Source organism: Panthera uncia, unplaced genomic scaffold, assembly GCF_023721935.1.
Source record: "Panthera uncia isolate 11264 unplaced genomic scaffold, Puncia_PCG_1.0 HiC_scaffold_746, whole genome shotgun sequence".
Taxonomy (NCBI): Eukaryota; Metazoa; Chordata; class Mammalia; order Carnivora; family Felidae; genus Panthera; species Panthera uncia.
In genome coordinates, this window is record NW_026059920.1 from 1 (window position 1) to 23,611 (window position 23,611).

Consider the following 23,611-nt stretch of genomic DNA (forward strand, 5'->3'; position numbering starts at 1 on the left):
CCCCTGGCTGGCAGCACAGACCCCTCAGCGGTCTCTCCGACCCCCCCCAGAACTGGCCATCATCCCAGGGTCAGCTGGGCCAAACAGTGTGACCCAGCAACGACAATAGACGCGCCCCAGCCTCACCTGGCTGACGAGGCCGTGAGTTTTGTCAGCGAGGGGGATCTGCCTTCCAAACCCTGCCCTTGATTCCAGAGGCCACCTCCTTTTCATGGCACCCAGCGGCCCAGTGGCAGCTTCTAGGGGGCCAGACCGCTGGCACCACTTCTCCCCAGGGGAAACTGAGAGTCTAGGTGTTGCTGAGGGGATCGCCCAAAGACAGGGTGGAGCTCACAGCACCCCCTGCTCAGGGCACAGTGCATGCCAGCCCCCTCGCCACTCCCCTGCTCGCCCCAGGGACAAACCTTCCCCAACCACCTCTTCCGTGAGTTTTCGGTCTCCACCGGATTTCTGATCAGCTCTCCCTGCTTTCGTAACATGGAGAAGGAGGCCAGGGAAGGAAAACATCAGAACTAGTTTGCTAAGCACTTGTAACCTCTGTTGTGACTTATCCACATCTCACTGCGATTCTGTCTCGCACTTCCTTCCTCCCGGCAGGCTGGGTGGGTGGCTCTCCGCTCACTCAGGACCGTCCTGAGCCCTCCGGAGCCCCTCTGCGGTCCTGGGTGGTGATCCCCAGAGGCAGGAGCTTAGGGGCATCGAGCCCTTGCATGAGGAGGCCTCCGGCCAGCAGGAAGCAGGTGGTATAAAGCCCCAGATGGCAAGTATCTCCCTGCTCAGCAAGCCCAGGGCCAGGAAGCCCCAGGGCCAGGCTCATGGACCCGGCAAGGAAAGGGGGCTCCCTGTAGCAGGTGCAGACGGTGGCCACCGGCCCCTCCACATGGACCCAGAAAGGGGCAGGCCCCTCGCCACACTTACCCAGCCCATCTCCCGCAGCAGTCTCGGCAGGACGGGGACCTGAACCCCAGGGTTCTTCACCCCAGCCTGCTGAACACCTGCGGGGCGTGTGGTTGGTCCCTGCCAGGGGACAGCATGGCAGTCCTGGCCCCAGATCAGGGTGGAGGATTTCATCAGAGGTCTCAGGGAGGTCAGGGAGGTGAGCATCGGGATGGGCAGAACCTTCCAGAAGCACCCTTCTGGAACGACTAGAAAGAGAGACTCATCCTGGCACCACCACTTATCGGCCTTGGATGAGTGACTTTACCCCGTGTGAGCCTCAGTTTCCTCACCTGGAAAATGGGGCGAGGATTCACTGGGAGGACACGTTTTAGAACATGACATGCCCTTCTGTGTTTTATAAATGTTAGCTACTCATCACATCCCCTCCCCCAAGGCAGGGATCAGCCGTACTGGGGCCCGGAGGCCTGGAGACCAGCTCCGGGGACAGTTAAGCTGTGCAGTGCCTGGAGACGGGTGGGCTCACTGCCTGAGCCCAGCAATGCCGGCCCTGGCAGCCGATCAGACGTGGTGGGTCCCACATGGGAGCCAACTTGGCCGGGCAGACGGGGGCTGCTGGGCTGCCCTGGACACATGGGGGCCTGCCAGGGGCAGGTGCGGACTCGGCTTGGCCCATCTCCTGGAGAATCCTTGGGCGGGGTCGGGCCTGGTAGAGGTGGGCCACATCCGGGGTACGTCTGGCCAGAGAGGAATGGGGATCTGATTTTCCGGTTCTCCCCCGTCTCCCCCTCTCTCCACTTTTCTTTTGTCCGTCTCTTTGCGTTTTCAGCTCCCTGGACATTGTCGACGGACGGAGGGCTGGAGCGGGTAATGGGATGACCACGAGGCAGTAGTCGTCGTGGTTGAGGGGTCTTGTGGGTCAGGCTGAGGCAGAAACCCTCTCCCCAGGCTGACGGGGGTGACACATGCTTGCCTGCCACTTTTCGCCGGGGGTTGGTGACCCACTGAGAGGCACGTAGCTCAAGGGGCTGGGCCATGTTGCAGCCCTGAGTTTCCCCAGCTGGTGCGGGGTGGCCCTGCCTTGGAAGTTCTCCTGACCTCAGATGGCCCGAGGCCAAGTCCTCCCAGCTAGTTTCTGGCCTCAACATGCTGCGTGTCCTCGGCCGAGTGCCCCTTCCCGGGCCTTTGTCCCTTGGGTGCAGAGATCCGGTTGGCCCAGTATAGGCGGAGATCCTGTGGTTTGGCCCACCCACTCCGAGTGGCCCCAGACAGGTGCCTGGCAGGGAGGCCTTCATCCTGTCCTTTGTCACCTTCCAGACTGTTGTCCGGATCTGGAGCACTATTTAAAGAGCCTTCCCTGAGAACCCCCAGTGCTGCTGCGTCGAGAGGGAGCACTCCAGACCATGGTAGGCTGGGGCTGCCCTGCCTCCTGACCCTGACCTCATTCCTCAACTCTGACCTCATCCTGTGACCTTGATTTCATTTGTGACTCTGACCTTCACCTCATGCCTGAACTCACCCTGACCTTGACCTTGCTCCTCTCACTGACATCCTTGACCTTGACCTCATGTCCCTAGTCCTGACCTTTTCTTCACCCTTGATGTTGTCCCTGCACCTGGCCCACCCTGGACGGTCCTTAACGGGTGGCCAGTCTATCCACGTAGGTCCTGATCTGGGTCTCTGCTTCCCGGACTTGGCGGGGGCTGCTGAGTTGAAGCTGCGGGGGTGGGGGATAGGAACGAGGAAGAGGAGGGCAGAGGAAGGAGGGGGCTAGGCTTAGAGGTTTCATGGCAGAAGCAGGGCTCTGCTCCCATTGACAGAGGACATGGTTCCTGGGGGGTCGGGGTTGATATTCCAGGATAGCCTGGGTCCCATGCACACTGGCATGGGGCCTGTCCTGCTGCCCTCCCCCTGTCCCTGTCTCCAGCCCCTTGGGTGTCCCTACAGGGTCTCAACAGCACCGCTCTTTCACGTCTCTGTGTCTCACACCTTCGATCTTCCTCTTGGCCTGAGAACTCGGACCCGGCTGTCAAGCCTCAGCTCAGAAGCCACCCCCTCCGGGAGGTCTGCCCTGAGTGGCCCAGTGGCCCAGGGGCTTCTCTGTGTCCTCAGTGTCTGCCTCTCCCTCTATCGCTCTCCACTGATCACCTGTCTCCCGGCTGGACTGGGGGCTCCTTGGGGACAAGACAGGGCCTGATTCAGCTCTGGGTCCCTGGGACTGGGCACAAGGCCTGGCTGGAGGTCAGCAGTTGCCTAATAAATGTCCTGATGCTCGGAAGGAGGCATTACCTTGGTTTCATAAATGGGGACACTGAGACTCAGAGAAGGCCACTGATTTTCTCAATATCACGGGGCTGTGAGCAGCAGAGCCAGAATTAGAACTCAGGTCCGGTGACCCCCTTCTGCCCCGAGGTGTTCCGTTCAGAAGATTTTTTATTTTCTAGGGGTACATTGCAAAAGGCAATTTCCAAGACAGCTGGGCTGGCCGGGGTCCCAGCTAGGAGATCAGAAGGCAGGTCAGGGCTCTGGGGCTCAGGGTCCCGTCTCCTCTTGGGGGTTCTGGAAGAGGGCCCGGCACACAGTGGGGCGACGTTCCACAAGAGGGACATGAAAGGCTGGCTGAGGCAGGGATGGGGGAAGCCAAGGTCGAGGGCAGGTCTGAGAAGAGAAAGGGCAGAATATCCCACAGACGGAAGTGATTGTTTTTTATTAATCAGAGGGAAATGTATATGTAATTATGTGAGATGAGCTCCTCAGGGAGGTTCCTTTCTTTATGATGTCTGAAGGGATTTATAAATATTACAGAGGTTTTACAGCATCATAACGTCCTGGCTACCCTGCCAGCCCCCTTTCAAAGGATTAGTGGAGACAAAGCACCCAGTAAAAGCTAATTATAAGTCAGCCTGGGAGCCCGAGGGGGAGTGGGGGTGGGGGCGGGGTGGGGGTGGGGGGAAGGAGTGAGCTCGGGGAGACCACACAGGGGCTGGGGTGCAGGGGGATCCCACGCTCTGGGGTGGGGTAGGCAGGGGGCTTGGCACAGAGGGCGGTGCCCGCTGAGATGGAGGAGGGGGCTGGGGGTGGGGGGCTGGGGGCGGGAAGCCGCTGTCCGTGGGGACCCCGCCTTCCCCCTCCCGGGCTGTCCTTGCTTGCACCGCCAGCCAAGCCTGAGCCCTGGTGATGGCTGCTGAGGGAAAGGCCCCCTGGGGGAATCTTGGGGACCCAGAGCTTTCAGGGAATGCGTAACTGTGGGCTCTCAGGCCCCTGATATCCTGAAAGAAGCAAGTAGAGGCAGGAAGGCTGGCCGGAGACCCTCCACGTGGGTGGCCTCCTGCTCTACCTGTTGCAGAGATGGGCCCTGAGCTCTGGGCAGCCGTTTCCCGACGGATCTGCACTCTGAGCCGGGCCCTGGGTGGGTGCAGGGGAGCCCGCAGATGGGATGGACACAGGGAGCCGTGGCCGGACGGTATCCTCTCTGCTGTCCTGCCTGGGTCTCCCCCCGCCAGCTCAGGAAGCCACTGACTGGCCCGTGGGGTGGGGAGGGGGCTCCCAGGCCTCTGGCCTCAGCGGATCCGCAAGGCTTCCTCAGGAGCCCTGTCTGTCTGCTACACCCCGCAGCCGGGGGTGGCCGTGTCGTTTGGGACTGTGACACTCTGGGAGGTGGGACGAAAGGGCGGGCCGGGTGCTTGGCTGACCTCCAGCGGAAGGGTTTCTGCAATGCCCCCCGCTGGCATCTCACAGGCACCGAGAAGGGCCCGCAAGAGAGCGGAGGGCGGAGCCAGCTCCAATGTCTTCTCCATGTTTGATCAGTCCCAGATCCAGGAGTTTAAAGAGGTTGGTCAGTGCCCTCTGGGGCCATCGGGAGGGTTAATGCAACGCATGGAAAGCACCCATGGGGCCGGCGAGGCCTGGGTCGCCCTCAGTCCCTGGGGATGATGATATCACCCTTCTTAGGGGCCACCCCGGTGCCCCTCCCCGTCTAGAGATGTGACTTGTCTTCCTTGGGCAGCCCCCGCCCCTCCTTTGCTTGCTGTGTGACCTCGGGAGAGTCCTTCTGCTCTCTGAGCCTCAGTTTCCCTGTCTGTAAAATGGGGTTGCTGTGAGCATGAGGGGGAGGGACGGGCGTGGCGCCCAGCACGCAACGGGAGCAGAGTGGGTTAGCCGACGCTCTCTGGCTGGTGCCATCTGAGCCGGGACAGCGGCTGGCCGGAGGGGTCTGTACGGCTGTTACCCAGGCAGCATGGCCCCTGTGGGTGGGGGGCGGCTCTGGGAAGCCCGGGCTCAGGTGGGTGGGTCGCTGGCCGTTCAGTACCCACGTCTCACCAGGCCTTCACCATCATGGACCAGAACCGGGATGGCTTCATCGACAAGGAGGACCTGAGAGACACCTTTGCTGCCTTGGGTGCGTGACCAGCAGCTGTGGAGGTTCCGGGCTTGGGGCGGAACCGAGCCCAGCCCTTCCGGGAGGAGTGGGCGGCTGGGGACAACAGGGGCTTGGGTGCCGTTGGGGGGCAGGGGAGGGGCAGCCAGTGCCTGGAAGGTTGGCGGGGGGGGGGGGGGTGTGCTCCTTCAGGTGCGGGAATGGCCCTTCCAAAGGCCTGGTCTGGAAGGCCCGGGTGGGGTCAGGGGTCAGGAGAGCAGTGGGGGATGCTGGGGCAAGAGGCTGGACACGTCCGCAGGGCTCAAGGCTTCCCGGCTTTGGTTACCAGGGGAGGGTTTTGCACCTCTAAGGGCCCAGGGAGAGGCCTTCAGGCATGAATGGGGTGGGGGTCAGGCCGGGGGGAGAGGGCATAACCAAGTCCCGTCTGAACGAACTTGGAGCTCCTGGAGATGTGACTGTCCGCTGGGACCATGGGGAACCCGAGTCCCCCACCTCCAGTTGACCTCATCCTGGGGCCCATGAGCCCCGAGGCCCAGGTCTTCCGGCCCCTATGCACCTGGGCTCCACCTTCTTTGGGCCTCAGTTCCTTCATCTGCAAAATAGGGATAATCGCCAACTGGTTCTCCTTTCTAAGGAGGCTGAGGTGGTGGCGGGAGTGGGGGAGGCTGGGAGAGCTGACTGTGGCTGAATGTGTCGCCCTTCCTGAGGTCCCCGGGCAGGTAGGCAGGGCCTGAGGACAGCTGAGCTGGGAGACCCTGTAGGACGCTCCCTGGTCCTGAGCTCTGCTCTCCTGGAACTGCCTGCAGGCAGGGGCCCCTGTGTCCCTCATTATGCTCCTGGGTGTCCCCACTCCTCCCCTCCTCCAGGCCGCATCAACGTGAAGAACGAGGAGCTGGAGGCCATGGTGAAGGAGGCCCCCGGGCCCATCAACTTCACCGTCTTCCTGACCATGTTCGGGGAGAAGCTGAAGGGTGAGTGAGGCCCCGGTGGCCCCGGGGAGCGGCTGGGCAGCCTGGCCCTGTGTGCGGACAGCCGGGAGCGAGGTGTAGCCCCCGGATGCCAGCCCCCTGGGTGCACACACCCCGCCCCAGGGGCCTCTACACCACAGAGTAGCGGTAACTGTAATAACACCCGCCTGCAGGGCTGGGGGTGGGGGGCGCCAATGGGACAGTTTTGTGAGAAAACCCTCCGCCCACCATCAGGACGGGCCCCAGCCCTGCTTCCCTACCCCCCGGGCTCGCTCGTCTTACCTGCTCTGCCTCATTACCCACTGCCGATGGGAGCAGGGGCACCGGAGGGGGTTCTGGAAGTTCCTGTGGCTGACCCCGGGGCTGGACAGGTCACTCACACAGCTTGCAGGGAAAGGATCAAGGGGCTGAGGGGTGTCACCACCCCTGCCCCAGGTGTCCCAGCATCAAAGTGGCGGGGGAGAGAACCTAACCACGGCTCCCAGCTCTTACCACCATACCCTGGGGTCAGGGCAACTCTGTCCCTTTCTCTCCGGGCCGCGGCGAGCTACCTTCCACCCCTGAGTAACATCTTCCTGGGCTGGAAGATTCTAGGGTCAGAAGGAATGGCCAGTCTGGGCTGTGGCTGCTCTGGGAGGTGAGCCTTGTCACCCCCCACCCTCAGGCTGCCTGATGCCCTCCCACTGACCCCCAGGGTGACCCCGGGCAAGGCTCGTCTGCTTTGCACCTCGGTTTTTTTGTCTGCAAAATGGGGTTGTGTTCGTTTCCTGAGGCCACTCTAGTTAATAACCACAAGCTGGTGGCTCGCAAAAGCAGCAACGTGTTCTCTCAGTTGTGGAGTCTGGAAGCCCGACATCTGGCAAGAGGCTTTAGGGGAGATCCTACCTCTGTGGCCACACTGCTCCTTCCTCTTCTGTCTGTCCGTCTCCCCCTGCCTTGAGCTCAGCAGGACACTTGTCACTGGATATAGGGCCCACCAGCCCAGGGTGATTAGCCCAGGGTGATTTCCCATCTCAACATTTCCTTACATCTGCAAAGGCCCTTTTTCCAAGTAAGGTGACATTTCCAGGTTCCGGAGACGAGGACATGGGCGTATGTTCTGGGGGCCACCATCAACCCCACTGCAGGGGTGGACCCCCAGCAGCATCACAGATTGCGTCTGGCAAGAAATCATAATACCCTCATGGGCTGTGTCCTGCCAGAAGGTACAATAACCTCTACACACGCTGTCCTCACTGTCCTGCCTGATCCTGGAGCTAGAAGGCCAACAATTGACCTGTGACCTAACAGCCCCACCCTCCCACTGGTAGCGACGAGGAGACCGAGGGCCAGACATGGAGCCTGGGCCTGGCCCTCCTCCGGGACGGGAAGCCGTTAGGGGTTATTGCTGGAACTGGGCCCCAGGGGCTGGGCCCAGGGTCCGCTCTTGGGAAAGACACGCGTGACCCCGGCCAGTGATTCTGCAGGGAGGCCTGAAGTTCATGTCGTGCACTGCTGAGCTAACTGTTATGACCCAGGGCCAGGCGGGGCCAAGAGACTGCAGCTTTTTCTCATTTTTTGCGGGCGTGGCAGGACAGGGGTTCCATCTGAGCCTGTCATGTGAACTTGGCTGAGCCTGCACGCTTGGCCAGTGGTGGGGACAGGAGCCGGGGGCTAGGACAGGCACCGCCTCACCCTCTAATTGGGGCGCGGACACTTGGTCCCAACGGCCGCTGCACCCCATCTGGTGAGGTTCGCAGTCCGCGGGGCAGAGAGTCTCTGGGAGGAGAGACGGGAGGATCAGGCTGTGGTCACTGTCCGGCCACTGGGCCTGAGCCCCGGGTGGCTGGTCCTCAGGAAAGTGGGCCGGAGCCACCTGCCCCTACTGCCGGGGCTCTTCAAAAACCCTGGGAGGCCGAGAGCTCCCACCAGCCCCCCCCATAATCCCTCGGGCACCCCTTCTCTGCTTTCGCGGCCAGGCTGTGAGGGTCTGGGGCTCTGCCCCGGCTGGACCCTGGGCTGAGCCTCTGGGCTGGGCACACGGGCTCCCCGCTGCCCTCCCCAGAGGAAGCCCACTGCCGTGCCCTCCATGAGCCCCCAGGCCAGCACTCAGTCGCTCGGCCAGCCTCAGAGGCACCGAATGACCCGGACAGCAAGACTCCTGTCCTAGCAAGGCTCCAGTCCACCGGGCAGGAGCCCAGAGCAACACAATAAGCGAGGGCTCTGGAGTCCAAAGACCTGGCTTCTAACCCTCCCACCCCTCATTAGTGGGGGCCTCAGGCAAGCACAGAGCCCCCCTCTGCCTCAGTTTCCTCTTTGACAAACTGAGGACATCAATACCTACCCCACGGGGTGTCCTGGGGGTTCCATGAGATAAAATGGCACGGAGCACTCAGAGGTGTCTGTGACCGTGATCAATCCGTGTTTGACAAGATCTGTACCGTTGACGACCCGTCTCTGTCAACTGATCCTGGGAGGCGGGCAGCAACCACCGTCCTTGCCTCCGTTTCACTGGTGACGTAGCTGGGCCTCGAAGAAAGAAGGGGACGTCCCTGGGCTGCGGTGAGCAGGGTGGCAGTGTGGCAGAGGGCAAGGCGCTCAGGCAAGGGTCACCAGGTCACCTGCCGTCATCCAGAAGCCGTGAGGCCTTGGGCGAGACCCTGAGTCTCTCTGGGCCTCAGTCTCCCCATCTGCACAACCGGGGGCTGGGCGTTCGACCCTGTTGTGGAAGTCGACACACTTCTGATGCCAAACCCGCGCTGCGGGGGTGGTCAAGCGGGGGCTGCTCTGGCTGTGCCCCGCCCCCACCTCACTAATCACGACCTCTGAGCTTCAGTTCCTCCGTCTCCAAAATCAGGCCAGTCGTCAGGAGGGGGAGGCATGAACCAAGTGCTCAGTTGGGGTGTCCACGCACCGCGGGGCAGGCCGCTCACAGCCCTTCTGTTGCTCCCACTCCTTGTTTCTCAGGAGTCTCCCTTCTCTTGCTTCCACTGGGTCTGGCCCCCGCTCTGGAGGGGAGGAAGCCCCTCCACCCCCAGCCCCCGCCCAGCCCTGGCCTGGCCTGGCCTCGTCACCCTAGCTCTCCCCCTGCCTGCGTGTCCTGCTTCCAGGTACGGACCCAGAGGAGACCATTCTCCACGCCTTCAAGGTGTTTGACACCGAAGGGAAAGGTTTCGTCAAGGCTGATTTGTAAGTCCCCTCTGTCCTCCGTTCTGGGTTTTCTGTCCCCAGAGGCTCAGGTGATAAGCGAGCTGGAGTGAAGTCAGGCTGGATGGCGGCTCAGTGTCCTCCCGACCCGATGCTCAGGCACCGTGCGACCGGGAGCCAGGAGGGCGCCGCCCTGCCCAGCTGAGCCGTCACTCGATGTGCCCCTTCCCCTGTCTGGGCCTCAGTGTCCCCACTTCTGTGTGGAACTGTACAGGGAGTATGGAGTCACCAGGGGTGGGTTTCCCAGTGGTGAGAGGGAGTGGCGGTAGAGGGGGGCCTTGAAGGGCAACTATGGGTTGCCTAGGCTGGGGGAGGGAACATTCTAGATGCAGGAACACGGCGGTGAAAGGCCAGGGCTTGGCATTGCGAGTTTGGCCAGGGGGTGGCTGGACTCCGGGTCCACCCTGGGGGCATGGGAGAGCCTGAGGTGGAGTCAGATGGGGCGAGATGACCCCCAGCCTGGTGGAGGAAGGACGGGGTTACGGTCATCGCGAGGGTGGGGACAGAGGGGAGCCGATGGGTCGTTGAAACACCAGAGGCCAGTGCCAATAGGATCCAGGGTTCTGGGGAGAGGTATGGGGGAGGGGACACGGGAAGGGACCAGCTCAGCTGGGGATGCGCAGCGTGAGCGGCTGAGGGCAGCTGTCTGGCGGGCCACTGGGCTGGCATTGTAGAGGTGGGGGCTCGGACGCCTGCTATCCTCAGCCCAGCGAGAGCACTGAGCAGAGAGCTAAGGGCTGGGGGCAAGGGTGGCAAGCCCAGGGATTAGGACACGGAACTGTCCCTGGGCGGTCCCTTCAGAGCCTCCAAGGTCTCTCTGGGCCTGTGGGTAACCCGGACACAGGCAAGTTTCCTCCCCAGGCACGGGCTTTCTGAAGGATTACTGTGATGCTTGAGGCCTTGACTTGGCTGCCTGCTAGAATCATCACATAACAGGGGTGGGGGTGGGGGGGCTGGGCAGTGGTGAAACAGGGAGGGTCTGTCTACTCTCACACCTTCTCACCGACCCCCAGCCCCCAAAGTTGTGAGTCACATGCTCGCCAGGGGTAGACAAGGGGACGTTCGGGGTTCCTGCAGGCTGGGACCCTCTCCTTCACCCCTCCTCCAGGGGTCCACGGTTCCCACACCCATCTTGGGGGCCCCCGGGGGGGCACTGAGGGCGACCCCCGCGGTGGTCGGGATCCACCAGTGCGGGGCCAGGAACACCTTACGGACCCAGTTTGGGAACCGAAGGCCCCACCCCCCGGGGTATCGGACCCGGAGGACGTGGCTGCCCGCCAGGCAGGCCACAGCAGAGGCTCTGCCAGCGACGGAGTCTGTGAACAGTCCCCAGCTCGGAGAGCTGGAAACTGTGACTGTCCCACAGTAACGTAAATAATGGAAAATGTGCGTCGGCCTTTAGCGGGCTTGCCATGCTGGCGCCACGGGACGCTTGGCGCTCGGGCCTGGGGTCCCTCCCCCGCCCGCCATGTCCCCTGAGGGCCCATCTAGTCCTGTCCTGCCCCACCTCCTGCTGCTCCTCCAGGCCCCGCGGACAGCTGCTCCCCAGGACCACCCAGGGACACGGGCCCCACCTGCCACCACAAATCCTTACCCTTCCCGAGCCTTGGTTTCCCTCGGTGATGGGGGACCGCTGGCTCTCACTTCCAGGGCCAGGAGGAGCAAACGAGACCCGGGCAGGACACGGGCTCAGCCCGACCCCTGGCTGAGCGCGAGCAGCTTGTACTCTCGAAAGCCCGGTTGCAGACGTCAGCCAGAGGCACCAGCTGAACTAGTGGTCCATCTAGAACTGAGAAGGAGGGGCTCCCCTCCGTGACCTGGAGGTTGATTATTACTGCATGATGGGACATCAGAGTGGGCCCTAAGGTCATGTCAGGGCCCCAAGTTCACTTCTTTTGGTCCCCGCCTGATGTGTGGAGGAAAGTCTGTGTTACCAAGGAGGAAACTGAGGCCGAGAGGTGAGGGGTCCACCCCAGGCGACACAGACATCTGGTTGGTGCCTCCTGGGGCAGGGCTCCTCCCCACAGCCTGCCTGCCCTCATGACCCCCGGAATCTGCGCGTGCACGCCTGGGGTGGCCCTTCCCCTGAACGTGGCCCTTCCTCTTCTTTGAGCAGCATCAAAGAGAAACTCATGACCCAGGCGGACCGGTTCAGTGAGGAGGAGGTAAGTGCGGGCTTTTCAGGGCTCCGCCCGGGGCTGCTGATCTTTCTGGAAGGTGCGGGCCGGCCCGGGCCCATCTCAGCAGCCCCTCCTCTGGAGATCGCTCTTCCTCAGATGCTGAGGTGTTGACCCCCTTGGATGAGAACAAGGATGGGTGGGGGCGGCCGTGGGACCCCGGCCTCTGGGCCCTCCATCCCTGCCTCCAACCGCAGAGAGGGGAACAATGTTGTGCCCCGCGGCCTCGGGTGACCCCCTGCTCCCGACCTTCATCCGGGCCAACTCCCTGCTCCTCCCCCAGGTCAAGCAGATGTTCGCGGCTTTCCCTCCAGACGTGTGTGGCAACCTGGACTACAGGAGCCTGTGCTACATCATCACCCACGGCGAAGAGAAGGACTAGGGGTCCAAGGGCCCCCCCCCCCCACCTTCGGAGGCGGCAAACACTGGCGGTGTTTCGGGGGTGGCCACTGGGGAGGCCCCACAGCCAATGTGTGTAAAGAAAACGCTCCCCTCGTCCCGTGGGCTGGGGGCAAAGCAAGAATAAATCGTGCAAGCAAGGCCTGAGTTTTTGTGATTAATGCCCCGGTGGGGGAGACAGCGAAACATTCCCGCGTTGTTGGTTTTTCCAAAATTTTCACTTCCCCAGCTTTGCTCAAATGTTCCTGATGAGCTGGTGTTTAGAGCTAATTGACAGTTTTAACGGTCCCCAGCTGGGCCACAGGACATTGCCTTCATTTATGGAGCTTTGGTTGGGCACCTAGGGCGGGCCAGACCCCGTGCCAGTCCGGGGGACACAGCAGAGGAGCAAGCCCTGTCCCTGAGCCAGAAGGCCACGCAGTGAGGAAGACAAGAATCGGGGTGGAGACACGGGGAGAGGGGTCGGAGCAGCCCAGAGGGGACCCGGCAGCTGGGAGCTGGGCTGAGGCCAAGAAGGTGGAGACGAGGGGGTGGATGCGAGGGACACGTAAGGAGTAGGCGAGGACTCCTTGAGCAGGATGCACTGAGCACCAACCATAAAATAAAAGCTCATCAAATGGACTTCTTCAAAATTAAAAACTTCCACTCAGGGGCGCCTGGGTGGCGCAGTCGGTTAAGCGTCCGACTTCAGCCCGGTCACGATCTCGCGGTCCGTGAGTTCGAGCCCCGCGTCAGGCTCTGGGCTGATGGCTCGGAGCCTGGAGCCTGTTTCCGATTCTGTGTCTCCCTCTCTCTCTGCCCCTCCCCCATTCATGCTCTGTCTCTCTCTGTCCCAAAAATAAATAAAAAACGTTGAAAAAAAAAATTTTTTTTTAAATTAAAAAAAAAAAAAAAAAAACAAAAAAAACTTCCACTCAGCAAAGACACCTTGAAGAGTGTGAAAAGGCAAAGCCCAGTGCTGGGAATAGATTTTGACAAAGATCTCGTATCCCGAATATACTTTTCAAAAATCCGGGGCACCTGGCGGCTCAGTCAGTGAAGAGTCCAACTTCGGCTCGGGTCACGAACTCAGTTTGTGGGTTCGAGCCCCACGTTGGGCTCTGTGCTGACAGTTCAGAGCCTGGAGCCTGCCTCAGATTCTGTGTCTCCCTCTCTCTCTCTGCCCCTCCCCGACTTGTGCTCTCTTTCTCTCTGTTTCAAAAATAAATAAACCTTAAAATAAATAAATGGTAAGATGTCCACACATTGGAACACCACACAGCTGTAAGACTAAGCTGACACGCGCCGTAACAAGGTGACTCTGATCTATGACATTGTGCGGAAGAAGACACACAAAAGGGGCACCTGGCTGGCTCAGTCGGAGGAGTGTGCAACTCTTGCTCTTGGGGTTGTGAGTTCGAGCCCCACGTTGGGTGTAGAGATTATTTAAAGTCTTTAAAAAAGAACAAGACACACACACCAAGAGAGTATACTTCCTTCTTTAACTTATTTTAATGAGAATATATTTAAAAATAACCTCTTATTGAGATATATAATTCACGTACCATAAAATCCACCGTTTTTAAAGTGTATCCTTCAGTGGCTGTTAGTACACTCCCAGGGTCATGCAACCATCACCACTGTCTGTATCTAGAACATTACCATTGCCCCCAGAGAGAAAGTCGTTGGCAATCATTCCCCATCCGTTCTGTGCCAAGTTATGCTGGCAACCACCCATGTATTTTCTTTATGGATTTGCCTACTCTAGACATTTCACGTAAATGGAGTCATACGATATATGGCCTTTTGTGTCTGGCTTCTTAGCGTAATGTTTCCGTGGCTCATCTGTGTTGCGGTATTTCGTTCCTCTTTATAGCTGAATAACATTCCGTCGCATGGCTAGACCACACTGTGTTCCTCCGTTCATCTCCGGATGGGCATGAGGGATGTTCCCACTTTGGGGGCTCTTATGAATAACAGTGCTGTGAACATTCACGGGAAGTTTTTGTGTGAGCGTGTTTTTGATTCTCTTGGGCAAACACCTAAGAGTAGGATCGATGGGTCGCATGGACGCGGAACTTTTCCAGGAACTGCTAAGCACCTTTTCAAAGTGACTGCACCATTTTACATTCCCACCGGTAACGTTTCGGGGTTCTACTTTCTTCACATCCTCACCAGCACTGTTATTTTCTGTAGGTTTTTCAAAATGTTTTTAATTTTTATTGTTTTAAAGTAAGCTCTATACCCATGTGGGGCTTGAACTCCCAACCCAAGATCAAGAGTTGCATGGTCTACCAGCTGAGCCAACCAGATGCCCTATTGTTGTTATTCTTTATAATTTCTTTTTTTTTAATGTTTATTCATTTTTTTGAGAGAGAGAGAGAGAGGGTGTGAGCAGGGGAGGGGCGGAGAGAGAGGGAGACACAGAATCCGAGCAAGCTCCAGGCTCTGAGCTGTCAGCACAGCTGACAAACCATGAGATCATGACCTGAGCCGAATTAGGATGCTCAACCGACTGAGCCACCCAGGCACCCCTTATAGACTCTTTAGATATACGATTTGCAAAAATTTTTTCCAATTCTGTGTGTTGTCTTTTCCCTTTCTTGACAGTGTTATTTTATGCCTATTCTTTCCTTTAAAAGTTTGATAGTTTCAGCTTTCGCATTTAGGACACTGAGACATCTTGAAGGTTTGACTATTGTTGTTGTATATGGTGTGAGGTAAGGGTCCAGCTTCATTCTTTGCCTGTGTAAATCCAGTTCTTCCAGCACCATTTGTTGGCGAGACTATGTTCCTCCATTGAATGATTTTGGCGTCTTTGTCAAAGATGAACTGACCACAGAGTTGTATATGTTTATATGTGGACTCTAATCTCCAACTCGTTGACCTGGATGTCTAAGAGCACATACCTTTTTTTTTTTTTTTTTTTTTTTTTTGGGACAGAGAGAGACAGAGCATGAACGGGGGAGGGGCAGAGAGAGAGGGAGACACAGAATCGGAAACAGGCTCCAGGCTCCGAGCCATCAGCCCAGAGCCCAACGCGGGGCTCGAACTCACGGACCGCGAGATCGTGACCTGGCTGAAGTCGGACGCTTAACCGACTGTGCCACCCAGGCGCCCCGAGCACATACCTTTTGATTCCACATCTGTGGAGTTCAAAATCAGGTGAAACTAATTTACGGAGGTAGAAGGCAGAATAATGGTTATTTCTGGGGTGAGGAAGGGCCATGAGAGAAACCTGTGGGAGATGAAAATGCTCTGTGTCTTGATCCGGATGGCAGGTACTCAGGTATAGACATGAAGGATGATTGAATTGAATGGTATCATTAAGATTCATGCAGTTAAGGCACTTTACTGTATTTATGTCATATCCCAACAGGAAGGAAGGGAGCAAGAAAAGGAAAAGGAAGGAGAAAGAAAGAAAGAAAGAAAGAAAGAAAGAAAGAAAGAAAGAGAAGGAAGGAGGGAAAGAGAAAAGACAGCTTGGTTAGGAAATAGGTGGAGATGATGGGCATCGGGGGTGGGGGGGATCCATGGGGACAAGGCTTTGCTGACTGGTGGCCTCATGCCCTGGGCAAAGTGCCTCCGGGGAGAGAGGCTGAGCTCAGTTTGGGGCCGTTGAATGTGAGTGGCGAGGCTCTGGAGGCAGCTGGATGCTACATCTACGGCTCTGGGAGGCAGTGGCCCGTGTGCGGTGCAGAGCCAGGACCTGGGCTAGCCTGTGAACGGTCAGGCAGCAGTGGGACAAGAATAAGCCACGGAGTAACCCTGAGCCCTCAGAGCAGGAGGAGGACCGGGCAGAGACCAGGCTGGGAGGTGAGACCTGAGGTAGAACATCAGGTGGGGAACCGGCAGCGACGTCGCATCCAAAGCGCCGGGCCCAAGGCTAAGGTCTGCACGTGTTCTTAGGCGGCTCAGCCCTGGGAGTGCAGGGCAGGAAAGGGGGGCACAGAGCTTGTCCGAGGTCAGTGGTGGAGCCCAGGGAGCCAGCCTCCCAGCCTGCACCAGTAAGAGTTGCCCCACACTCCCACCCAATGCCACGGGATGTGGGGGTGGGAGCAGAGTTTGGGATCACAACAAGGAGGTCCCTTTCCTTGTCCCTCACCTTCTTAAGCTCCTTGATGCCCCTGGGGGAGGTGGGGAGAGAGGTGTGCCCGTCAGCCTTGAGCTCCCCGGCTCGGGCCGCAAGGGCAAGGTCTGCAAACAGGGCCCTGGTGGGGCGGGGCAGGTGGGGGGGGGGGGGGGCGAGGCGCAGGGTAGAAGAGGAGCGATATTCCAAAAAAGCTCTCCCTCCACCCAGGCCTCGTTCCTTCTGCTCTCTAAGAGTCTGGCTTTCCTGGAAATCAGGGACTCAGCTGCTGAGGAACTTGTCAGACCTGTTTGTGCCCTGAGGAACCAGGCCAGAGCCAAGCTGGAAGGAACAGGAGCCATGGGCACCTGCTGGCCCGCCTGACAGCTCCAGGCTGCCCGGCTCCGTAAGGACAGAGGGGCGGCCAGCCAGGATGGCAAAGGAGCCCCGTGCAGCTCGGGAGAGGAGCCTGGAGGCTGTTCCTTCGCTCGTTCATTCCTCCGTCCTTCCGACGTGCATCCACTTACACGCCCCTCTTCGAGGGCCCAGAGATGACCAGTAACACCAATAACACCACCTCTGTCTTCGAAGGTCTCTGGAGCCACGGGCATGGGCGTGAGCTGGCTCCAGCGGCCTTGAGAAAAGAAGGCAGGAGCCGCGTGGTGGGCCAGCTGGGAGTCTGCTGAAGGTTTCAACGCGCTGGACTCTGCCTTTCTTGATGTCTCCACAGCGTGGCTTGTTCATGGCCTCTCTCCTTCCACTGTGGTTCATTGATGGTCTTGGCTGCCCCTGACCCAAGCCCACAACCAGAGTCCTTCAGTCTGACTCTCCCTCCAGTTCTCGCGGGACACTTGGGTTGGCCCCACTGGGTCGTCCTGTGCTCCAGGAAGCTGGGGAGGCCTACGGAGCTGCCCTTCCAGGGCTGGGGGTTGAGCTTCCTGAAAGCCAGAGAGACGTTGGGAGGAACATGTATGTGGACGGAGTCATCGTGCCTCCTGAGTCATATCTGGGATGGTCCTTTAAAGGTACAAGAACTCCTTGTGGCCTCCCTAACCTCCCCCTGCACAGAGGACAGTAATCCTCTTGGCTCTGGGCTCCAGCTGCACAACTTCGTTTGGTTCCTTGGGTGCCCTACATTTCCTCCTGCCGCAGGGCCTTTGCATATGCTGTTCCTTCTACTTGGAAAACTCTCCCGCCTGGTACCACCCTCTCCTTTGCCCACTTACCCCGCTCAGCTTTCTGTTCTCAGCTCCGCATCACGTCCCCAGTTTCTGCTGCCTGGAATGGGTCACAGCGCCTCCAGGGCATTTCCCTGGCACCACGCACTTTTGCTGGGGATATGGAAGTGCGCTTTCCTTCCCCCTAGGGCTTCAAGCCCGGGGCCAGGTTGGATTCTGTCTCTCGCTGTACCCTTAGCACTCTGCGCAGGGCCTGGCACACAGTAGACTCTTGGGAAACATTTAACCAACTCCAGGAGGCCTAGAGAGCTGACCTGAACTGCATGAGGCCTCTGGAGGTAGCTTCTGTGGCCACTGCCGCGGGCTCTGGGCCTCCGAGAAAACACTGTGGGCCACAGGCTGTGGCCACGGCCTGCAACCCGTGCAGAGCCATCCCCAGAGCTCCACGGGGCGTGCCCTATCTGTCTGGGCCTCAGTCTCCCCACAAACAGAATGGGACCCAGTGGCTCCTAGAGTCTCAGGGCTCTCCAGCCCCCTGGGCCACAGTAAACCCTGAGGCGGTGGTCATCCCTGGGCCTGCCTGGCTGGGCTGCACCGAGGGTGACGTGTGTCGAGAGCTGGCCAGACTGGATCTCCTGGAATTCTTGGTGGCCCCAGCCCGAGCCTGGTAGGTGACAGGCAGCAAGCCCAGGCACAGCCGTGGCAGGCCTTCGTGTCCCCAGGGAGCTGGGCGCAGGGCTCTGGCCCTGCCCTGGCCCCGTCGGCTCCCTCGGCCAGCTGGGTCTCATTGAGGGTAATTAGCCCAACGAGCCGCCTGGGTCTTGGCATTTGATTTTCCACTGCGATCCGTCAGCCGGGGCCTTCGGACAGTGGCCCCCGTATAAATCACGAGGGGGTCGCTGTTAAGAGAAACGGCAAATTCCTTCCACCCGTGCGGCTGGCTAAATTGACTCGGAGAGCAGATTCCCTCCTGGCGCTCGCTCAAGAATGGCCAAGTCCTTTGAAGGTCTTCCCAGGACGGACCCCAGGGGCTTGGAGCCGGCTGGGCGGGAATGTCCCAGGGAGCCTCTGCTGACCACGGGAGGGCGGGGCCCCTCTGGGGGCCCGGTGGCTGCTGAGGGACCCTGCCAGGCTCTGCCGGTGCTGGCTGTCTCTGTGGCAACCCTGGGGGTGACTCTATACCTTTTTCGCAGCCAGGAAGTGGTGGGGGTGGGGATGGGGGGAGCCCACTGCGTCCTGGGCCGGGGACACCAGCCCTCGGAGCAACGAAACGTCTCGGTAGAATTTCAGGCCTCAGGGCTGGCGAAGGCAGGCGGTGAGGTTCTGAGGGGACAGCCCCGTAGCCACGGGGTCTGTTTGGTGGGAAATTCTACCCCGTTCCCGCTGTGAGCTGAGCCCTGGTCTGGGCCAAGATTTCAGTCTGGCTGAGGGTTAGTCTGGGCCTCTGGGGACCCCTCAGTGTCTGTGTCTGTGTGTCTCACACATAAGGCCTTCAGGTCTCAGCTGACCAAGGTGAAGAACAGTCTCGCAAAGGCGGAAGGTAGCAGATGACCTTGCCTGGCTCCAAAACCCGGACGCCTGAGTTTGTGTCCGATTCACCAGGTGGGCGACCCTTGGGAAGTCACTAGCCTCGCCGTGACTCAGTTTCCCTATTTGGAAAATGAAGATCATGACAGTGCTAACCTCACAGGAGGGCTCCTGGCTTCATGCAGGCTGGGCTTAGGGATCCAGTGGTCGACAGACAGCTATCGTCCAGGCCCCCACTGAGCCCACACCCAGGGCCTGGCAGACACCAAGGCCAATAACGACGTCATGATACAAGGACTCAAGGTGGTCTAGGGGTGGATGGGCAAGGGGCAGGGGGGGAGGTAGCAGGCACCGCCCCCCCATCCCCCGCCACCATGCAGGCCACAGTAAGGTCGTGTCCTAGGAGTAGGGACACTTCCATGTTAGTGGGAACGACATGGGCACAAGTGCAACTTAATAACCCAGGGTGCCAAGTGCAAAGTCAGGAGAGGCCCGTGGAACCGCGAAAGCACAGAAGTGGGGCCCAATCCAGCCTGGAAGGCTTCCTGGAGGAGGCGATGACCTGAAGAGTGGGCAGGAGAAATGCAAAGAGGGTGGTGGCAGGCCTCCAGGTGGGAGATGAAAAACGGGAGTCTTCCTCCAGAGAAGCCCACGCCTGACTGCATCAAGCAGAGAGGCTCGGGTTGATATTGGCGGGTCTCTGACAGGGAGCGGACTGCAGGCCAAGAGTGTTCCTTCAGCCGCAGCCGCCAAGCTAGAATTGAACAACGTGGTTCTGTTCACCCTCTGTATTTTTATGGTCATCTCCTGCTTAGGGCGCTTCTCACTTTTGGTAGCGGGGGTTTTGTTTTGTTTTGTTTTGCTTTGTTTTGTTTTAGAAAAGCTTTGTTCAAAAGAAATGTATGTACATGGGCCGTTGTACAGAACACAGTGTAGACCGTATCGAAGGGCAAAAATCATAAACGTGGTGTGGGAATCGCTGAGGTTTGGTAAGAGGCGAATTCAAGAGACTGTGGAGAGACTATTCTCAAAGCGAATGTTCCGGAACTCTCTGGAACACGAGTTCTAGAACCCCTAGGCTGAAAGCATTAGCTTTCAGTCTTGACTCCAAATCCCCTTGGACAAAGAGGCTCCATCTGAGACCCCAAACCAGTAGGGTGGGGCCGAGGGAGTGTGGCTGCTTGCTGACAGACAGACAGACGGACAGGCTCTCAGCCACATGAGAGCGTGTTGCCAGGCACGCACATGAGCTCAGAGTTCATTGTCTTGAAGCCAAACCCCCTGGGTGATTCAGGCGCCAGCTCAGTCCCACTGATGCGGCCTCCTGGGGCACTTTGCATCCGTCGCTCTCCTAAAGGCCGCCCAGAGTGGCACCCAGTTCCCTCACTCCGCCTGCCCCCCGCCCCCACCCCAGCCTCTCCCAGCCTGTGGCGCTCGCGGCTTGTGGCCTTGCCTGGTGCCTGCTTGGTGAGGGTGGAGGGAATGGGACGCCAAGGCTTCATTCTTCGTTCACTTGGGACCATCGCGGGCCACACGGCAGGGATGGGACTGGCCGGCTTACGGAGACCCAGTCACCCCTCAGGACAGAAAGATAAGGGTCCCTAAAGCGCCTAGCCTGCGGCCTGGTATGCCGTGTGGGTGTCCCTCCCCTCCCACACCTGTAGCCTGGCCTGGAGTGTGGTCGTGGCCCAACCAGAGCGGCAGAGCCCACGGCAGGCTGAGCTGGAAGGACCCTCCAGGGTCACTGAGGTGCAAAGTGCTCCGTGAGCGGAAGAGGAAGCTGAGACCCGGCTCCACACCTTGCACACTCATCCCCCTTCCATTTGCCCCACACCCCTGCACGTATTCAGGATCACATTCCTGTCCAAGACGCTTTATTGAGGTGATAGGTGCTGTTGCATTGTGTCAGTGGGGCCAGGAAGGGGGACAACACGTTAGCGTGACATCCCTTGGGGGCGCTGATTGGGGGCTGTGAGGTGGGATTTCAGGCCTGTCTCAGGTCTCAAGGGGACGTGGGGCTCCTTAGCAGGGAGCTCCTTAGCTCCTTCCCTCGCTGGGCCCCCAGATCTTTCTGTGCCAAGAGGACGCTGGACTGGGAGGGGGGTGCGGGGGGGGGGGGGGGGCCGTGGGTGTGGGCGTGGGCCCGGCGACGGGGCTGGGAGGGACAGGCCAGCCTGGAGCCACCCTAATCTGGGGCTTAGCTCTGACTTCAAAGCTGGCGGCTTCAGCTTTGTTGAAATGTCCAGCCATAGTGGGGGCCGAAGGGGGATGCCTGGTTCCCATCAAGCTCCAGAGAGTAACCGTGGCCTCTTGGGGCCCATGAGGGTGGGGTGGGTGTCATGAAGGCAGGGCTGGGGATCTCAGTGGGTGCCTCTGGGGTGGAGGAACCCCAACACTTAAGGCTAAACCCTTGGGCCAGTGGCTTAATCTCTCTGGGTGCTCGTTTGCCTCATCAGAGAAACAGCGTGAGTGGTACCTCCCTCCCAGGGCAGCACCTTCAGTCGGGTATGGTCCCGGGGGTGGGAGGACCCCAGCCTGTGCAAGACCTGATGGGCCAGCACACGCTCTTGGCGCGAAGGTGGCCCTTGTGGCCCCACAGCGCCATCTACTGACGGCTGAGCAGCCGTGCCCAGTTCTAGCTTCCTCAAGGCCCCGGCATCTTCCCGGCAACCTGGGGCGCAAGGTTAAAAGTGTAACTTGTCTACCCAAAGCTGGGTGCCTCCGTGTCCTCTTCGACGGCTTGGAGCAGGGTCAGAGATGAAGCTGGGAAGGGATACCCAGCGCCCGCAACAGCGAGCTCTTCGTTGCTCTCCCGTACCAGTGATGTCCTTGCTCCAGGCGGGTGGCCCCTGAAGGTTCCTGTGTGCCCGGAGATGGCTGGCTCCCCAGCTGCTGCCGCTGCCGCTGCCCTGTGTCTCTGCAGCACCAGAAAGTTCTGCGACTGGGAAGGGGCTCGGTGTTCAGGGGGAAGCGACCTTTGTCCTGGTTCCCGAGTCCAGGAAAGTAAACTGAGGCTGCCTGAGCCCCGGGACTCAGGTAGAGGGAAGAGCGGCTGTAGAGAGGCCTCGCCCTGACCCTTCTACCCGCTTGGGACCCCGCTTGGGGGGGGCCTCCCAGGACAACGGCAGGGGTGAGAGGAAACGCCTACCACTGCCTGTCATGTGATCTGCTCTGTGATCCCTGGTTTCCTGGTCTGCAAATGGGGTTCCTTTGTCCCTCCAGCCGCTTCCGGCTCTCGCCTCCCTCACGGTGCCCCGTCAGAGTGTTGGATTAGCCAGGGACACGGTTCTTGGCCTCCAAACACCTCCACCGGGGAGAGCCTTGTCTGTGCAGTCTCACCCTCCAGTGAGAGCAGCCAGCTGCCCAGCTGCCATGGTGGGGGATGGAAGGGCGGAGGAGGGGGCCACCAGGCTCAGGTTCCGAGGACAATCATCCGGATCCAGCCTGCCCTTTTTCCATGCGGGCCTCCTGCTCAGTGCAGTGCCCGTCCCAGAAATGCCCTCATCAGCTCTGTAATTACCAGTTCTCCTTCCTTCCCCGCCCCCAAGCTTCGTGAAGTTTTTGTCTGCAGACAGGAGCCTGTTGTAAAAAGCTGGAGGCCCGGGCTGGCTTGAGCACATCCGACTAAAATGGAAAGGGAAGCAGGCACTCCAGAAACCCGACGTCCAGCCTGGGAGACTTTGGGATGGGACCACAGATCCAGCTGGGCCCGGAGTAGCCCTGGCTGGGGGCTGAGGACCCTTACCGGACCACCAGCCACGGGGGGGCACTCCTCGTCGGGGGCTGTCTGTACACAAACCTGCCAGCGATGGGGTGCACTCCCCATCCCCAAGAGCTGAGGGGCCTGGGCCACCTGCCGTGTAGCCTTGGACGGTCCGCAGCACTAGGACCTCCGCTCTGAGGTCCAGGCCCGTCACCACCTGGGAGGAGGCAGAAGCCCATTTTACAGATGAGGAATCCAAAGCCCAGAGAAGGACAGCGGCTTGCCTTTGGACACGTAGGAAGGAAGGGGCAGAGTGGATCCCAGAATCCAGGACTGAGGACTCTGGGTGCGGGGCTCCCCCCACTGCCTGCCTGGGGGTCCAGCCCCTGACTCGGGTCTGCTCCCCGGGGACTGGGTGTGGAGGACACGGGCCCGCAAAGAGTGCTCAACGTTGGGGCTGCGGCCGGGGCTGGTCGCATCTAGAGAAGTCTGTGGCATGGGCTGTGCAGTCCTGGGGGGCCCGGAGGACCCCCCAGGAGCAGCTCTCGCTGCTGGGGGAGGAGGGAGAAGCTTGGGAGGAGCTTGGGAGGCAGCAGAGGCCAAGCTGTGCAGGTGGTCGGGAGGCAGGGCTGGGGGCTGGGAGAGGTCCTGGAGGGTCAGACAGCAGGGTCTCCAGTCAGAGCTGGGTGGTTACCCAAAGGGCATGGAAGAGCCATCCTCAAGGGCCTGGGGACCCACACGGGCCCTGCAGCATAGCCTTCCCTGTGGGGAATGACTGGGAGGCCCCCACTGTTGTACACAGAGTGGTGACAGGTCACGAGGCCGGGCACAGTGAGGGGTGTATGTGCCCAGTCCTGGACTCCTGTCCCAGGAGTGCCCGGAGAAGCCAGAGATGCGCCCCATCTTCCCGAGTAGAGTCAACATGGCATGCCGTGAGGGCAGGGGGCATTGCTGCTTTGGCCATCTGAGCTCCATTTCTGCTGGGTCGGTTTTGGCTCCCAGCCCGTGTCCTGTGAGCTCACAGAAAGTAGGGCCTCCCGTGAGCTGCAGGCTAAGGAGTTCTGGCAGGTTCCATCCACGATGGAGCCACTGCTCCCCTTGTTGGTGCCTCTCCCCACAGGGACCAGGCGGCCATCAGGGGACAAAGCCC

At 59.8% G+C, this 23,611-nt stretch overlaps 1 protein-coding gene across 1 annotated transcript; it reads left to right on the forward strand.

The window, feature by feature from the left end:
* The first annotated feature begins 2,447 nt into the window (after nt 1-2,447).
* On the forward strand, nt 2,448-12,133 carry LOC125918395 (myosin regulatory light chain 10-like). Its single transcript, XM_049624396.1, has 7 exons — nt 2,448-2,557; nt 4,636-4,728; nt 5,221-5,296; nt 6,142-6,246; nt 9,333-9,411; nt 11,546-11,594; nt 11,890-12,133. Exons 1-7 carry the CDS (start codon nt 2,465-2,467, stop codon nt 11,986-11,988), a joined length of 594 nt encoding a protein of 197 aa, XP_049480353.1. The 5' UTR covers nt 2,448-2,464; the 3' UTR covers nt 11,989-12,133.
* Nucleotides 12,134-23,611: the final 11,478 nt, after the last annotated feature.

What these genes read in the sequence shown, in the direction of transcription:
- LOC125918395 (XM_049624396.1), top strand. Translation starts at nt 2,465, where the DNA reads ATGTCCCTAGTCCTGACCTTTTCTTCACCCTTGATGTTGTCCCTGCAC. An exon ending in CGGGTGGCCAGTCTATCCAC is followed by an intron (nt 2,558 to 4,635) that starts GTAGGTCCTGAT and finishes GGCATCTCACAG; the next exon opens with GCACCGAGAAGGGCCCGCAA. An exon ending in GTTCGGGGAGAAGCTGAAGG is followed by an intron (nt 6,247 to 9,332) that starts GTGAGTGAGGCC and finishes TCCTGCTTCCAG; the next exon opens with GTACGGACCCAGAGGAGACC.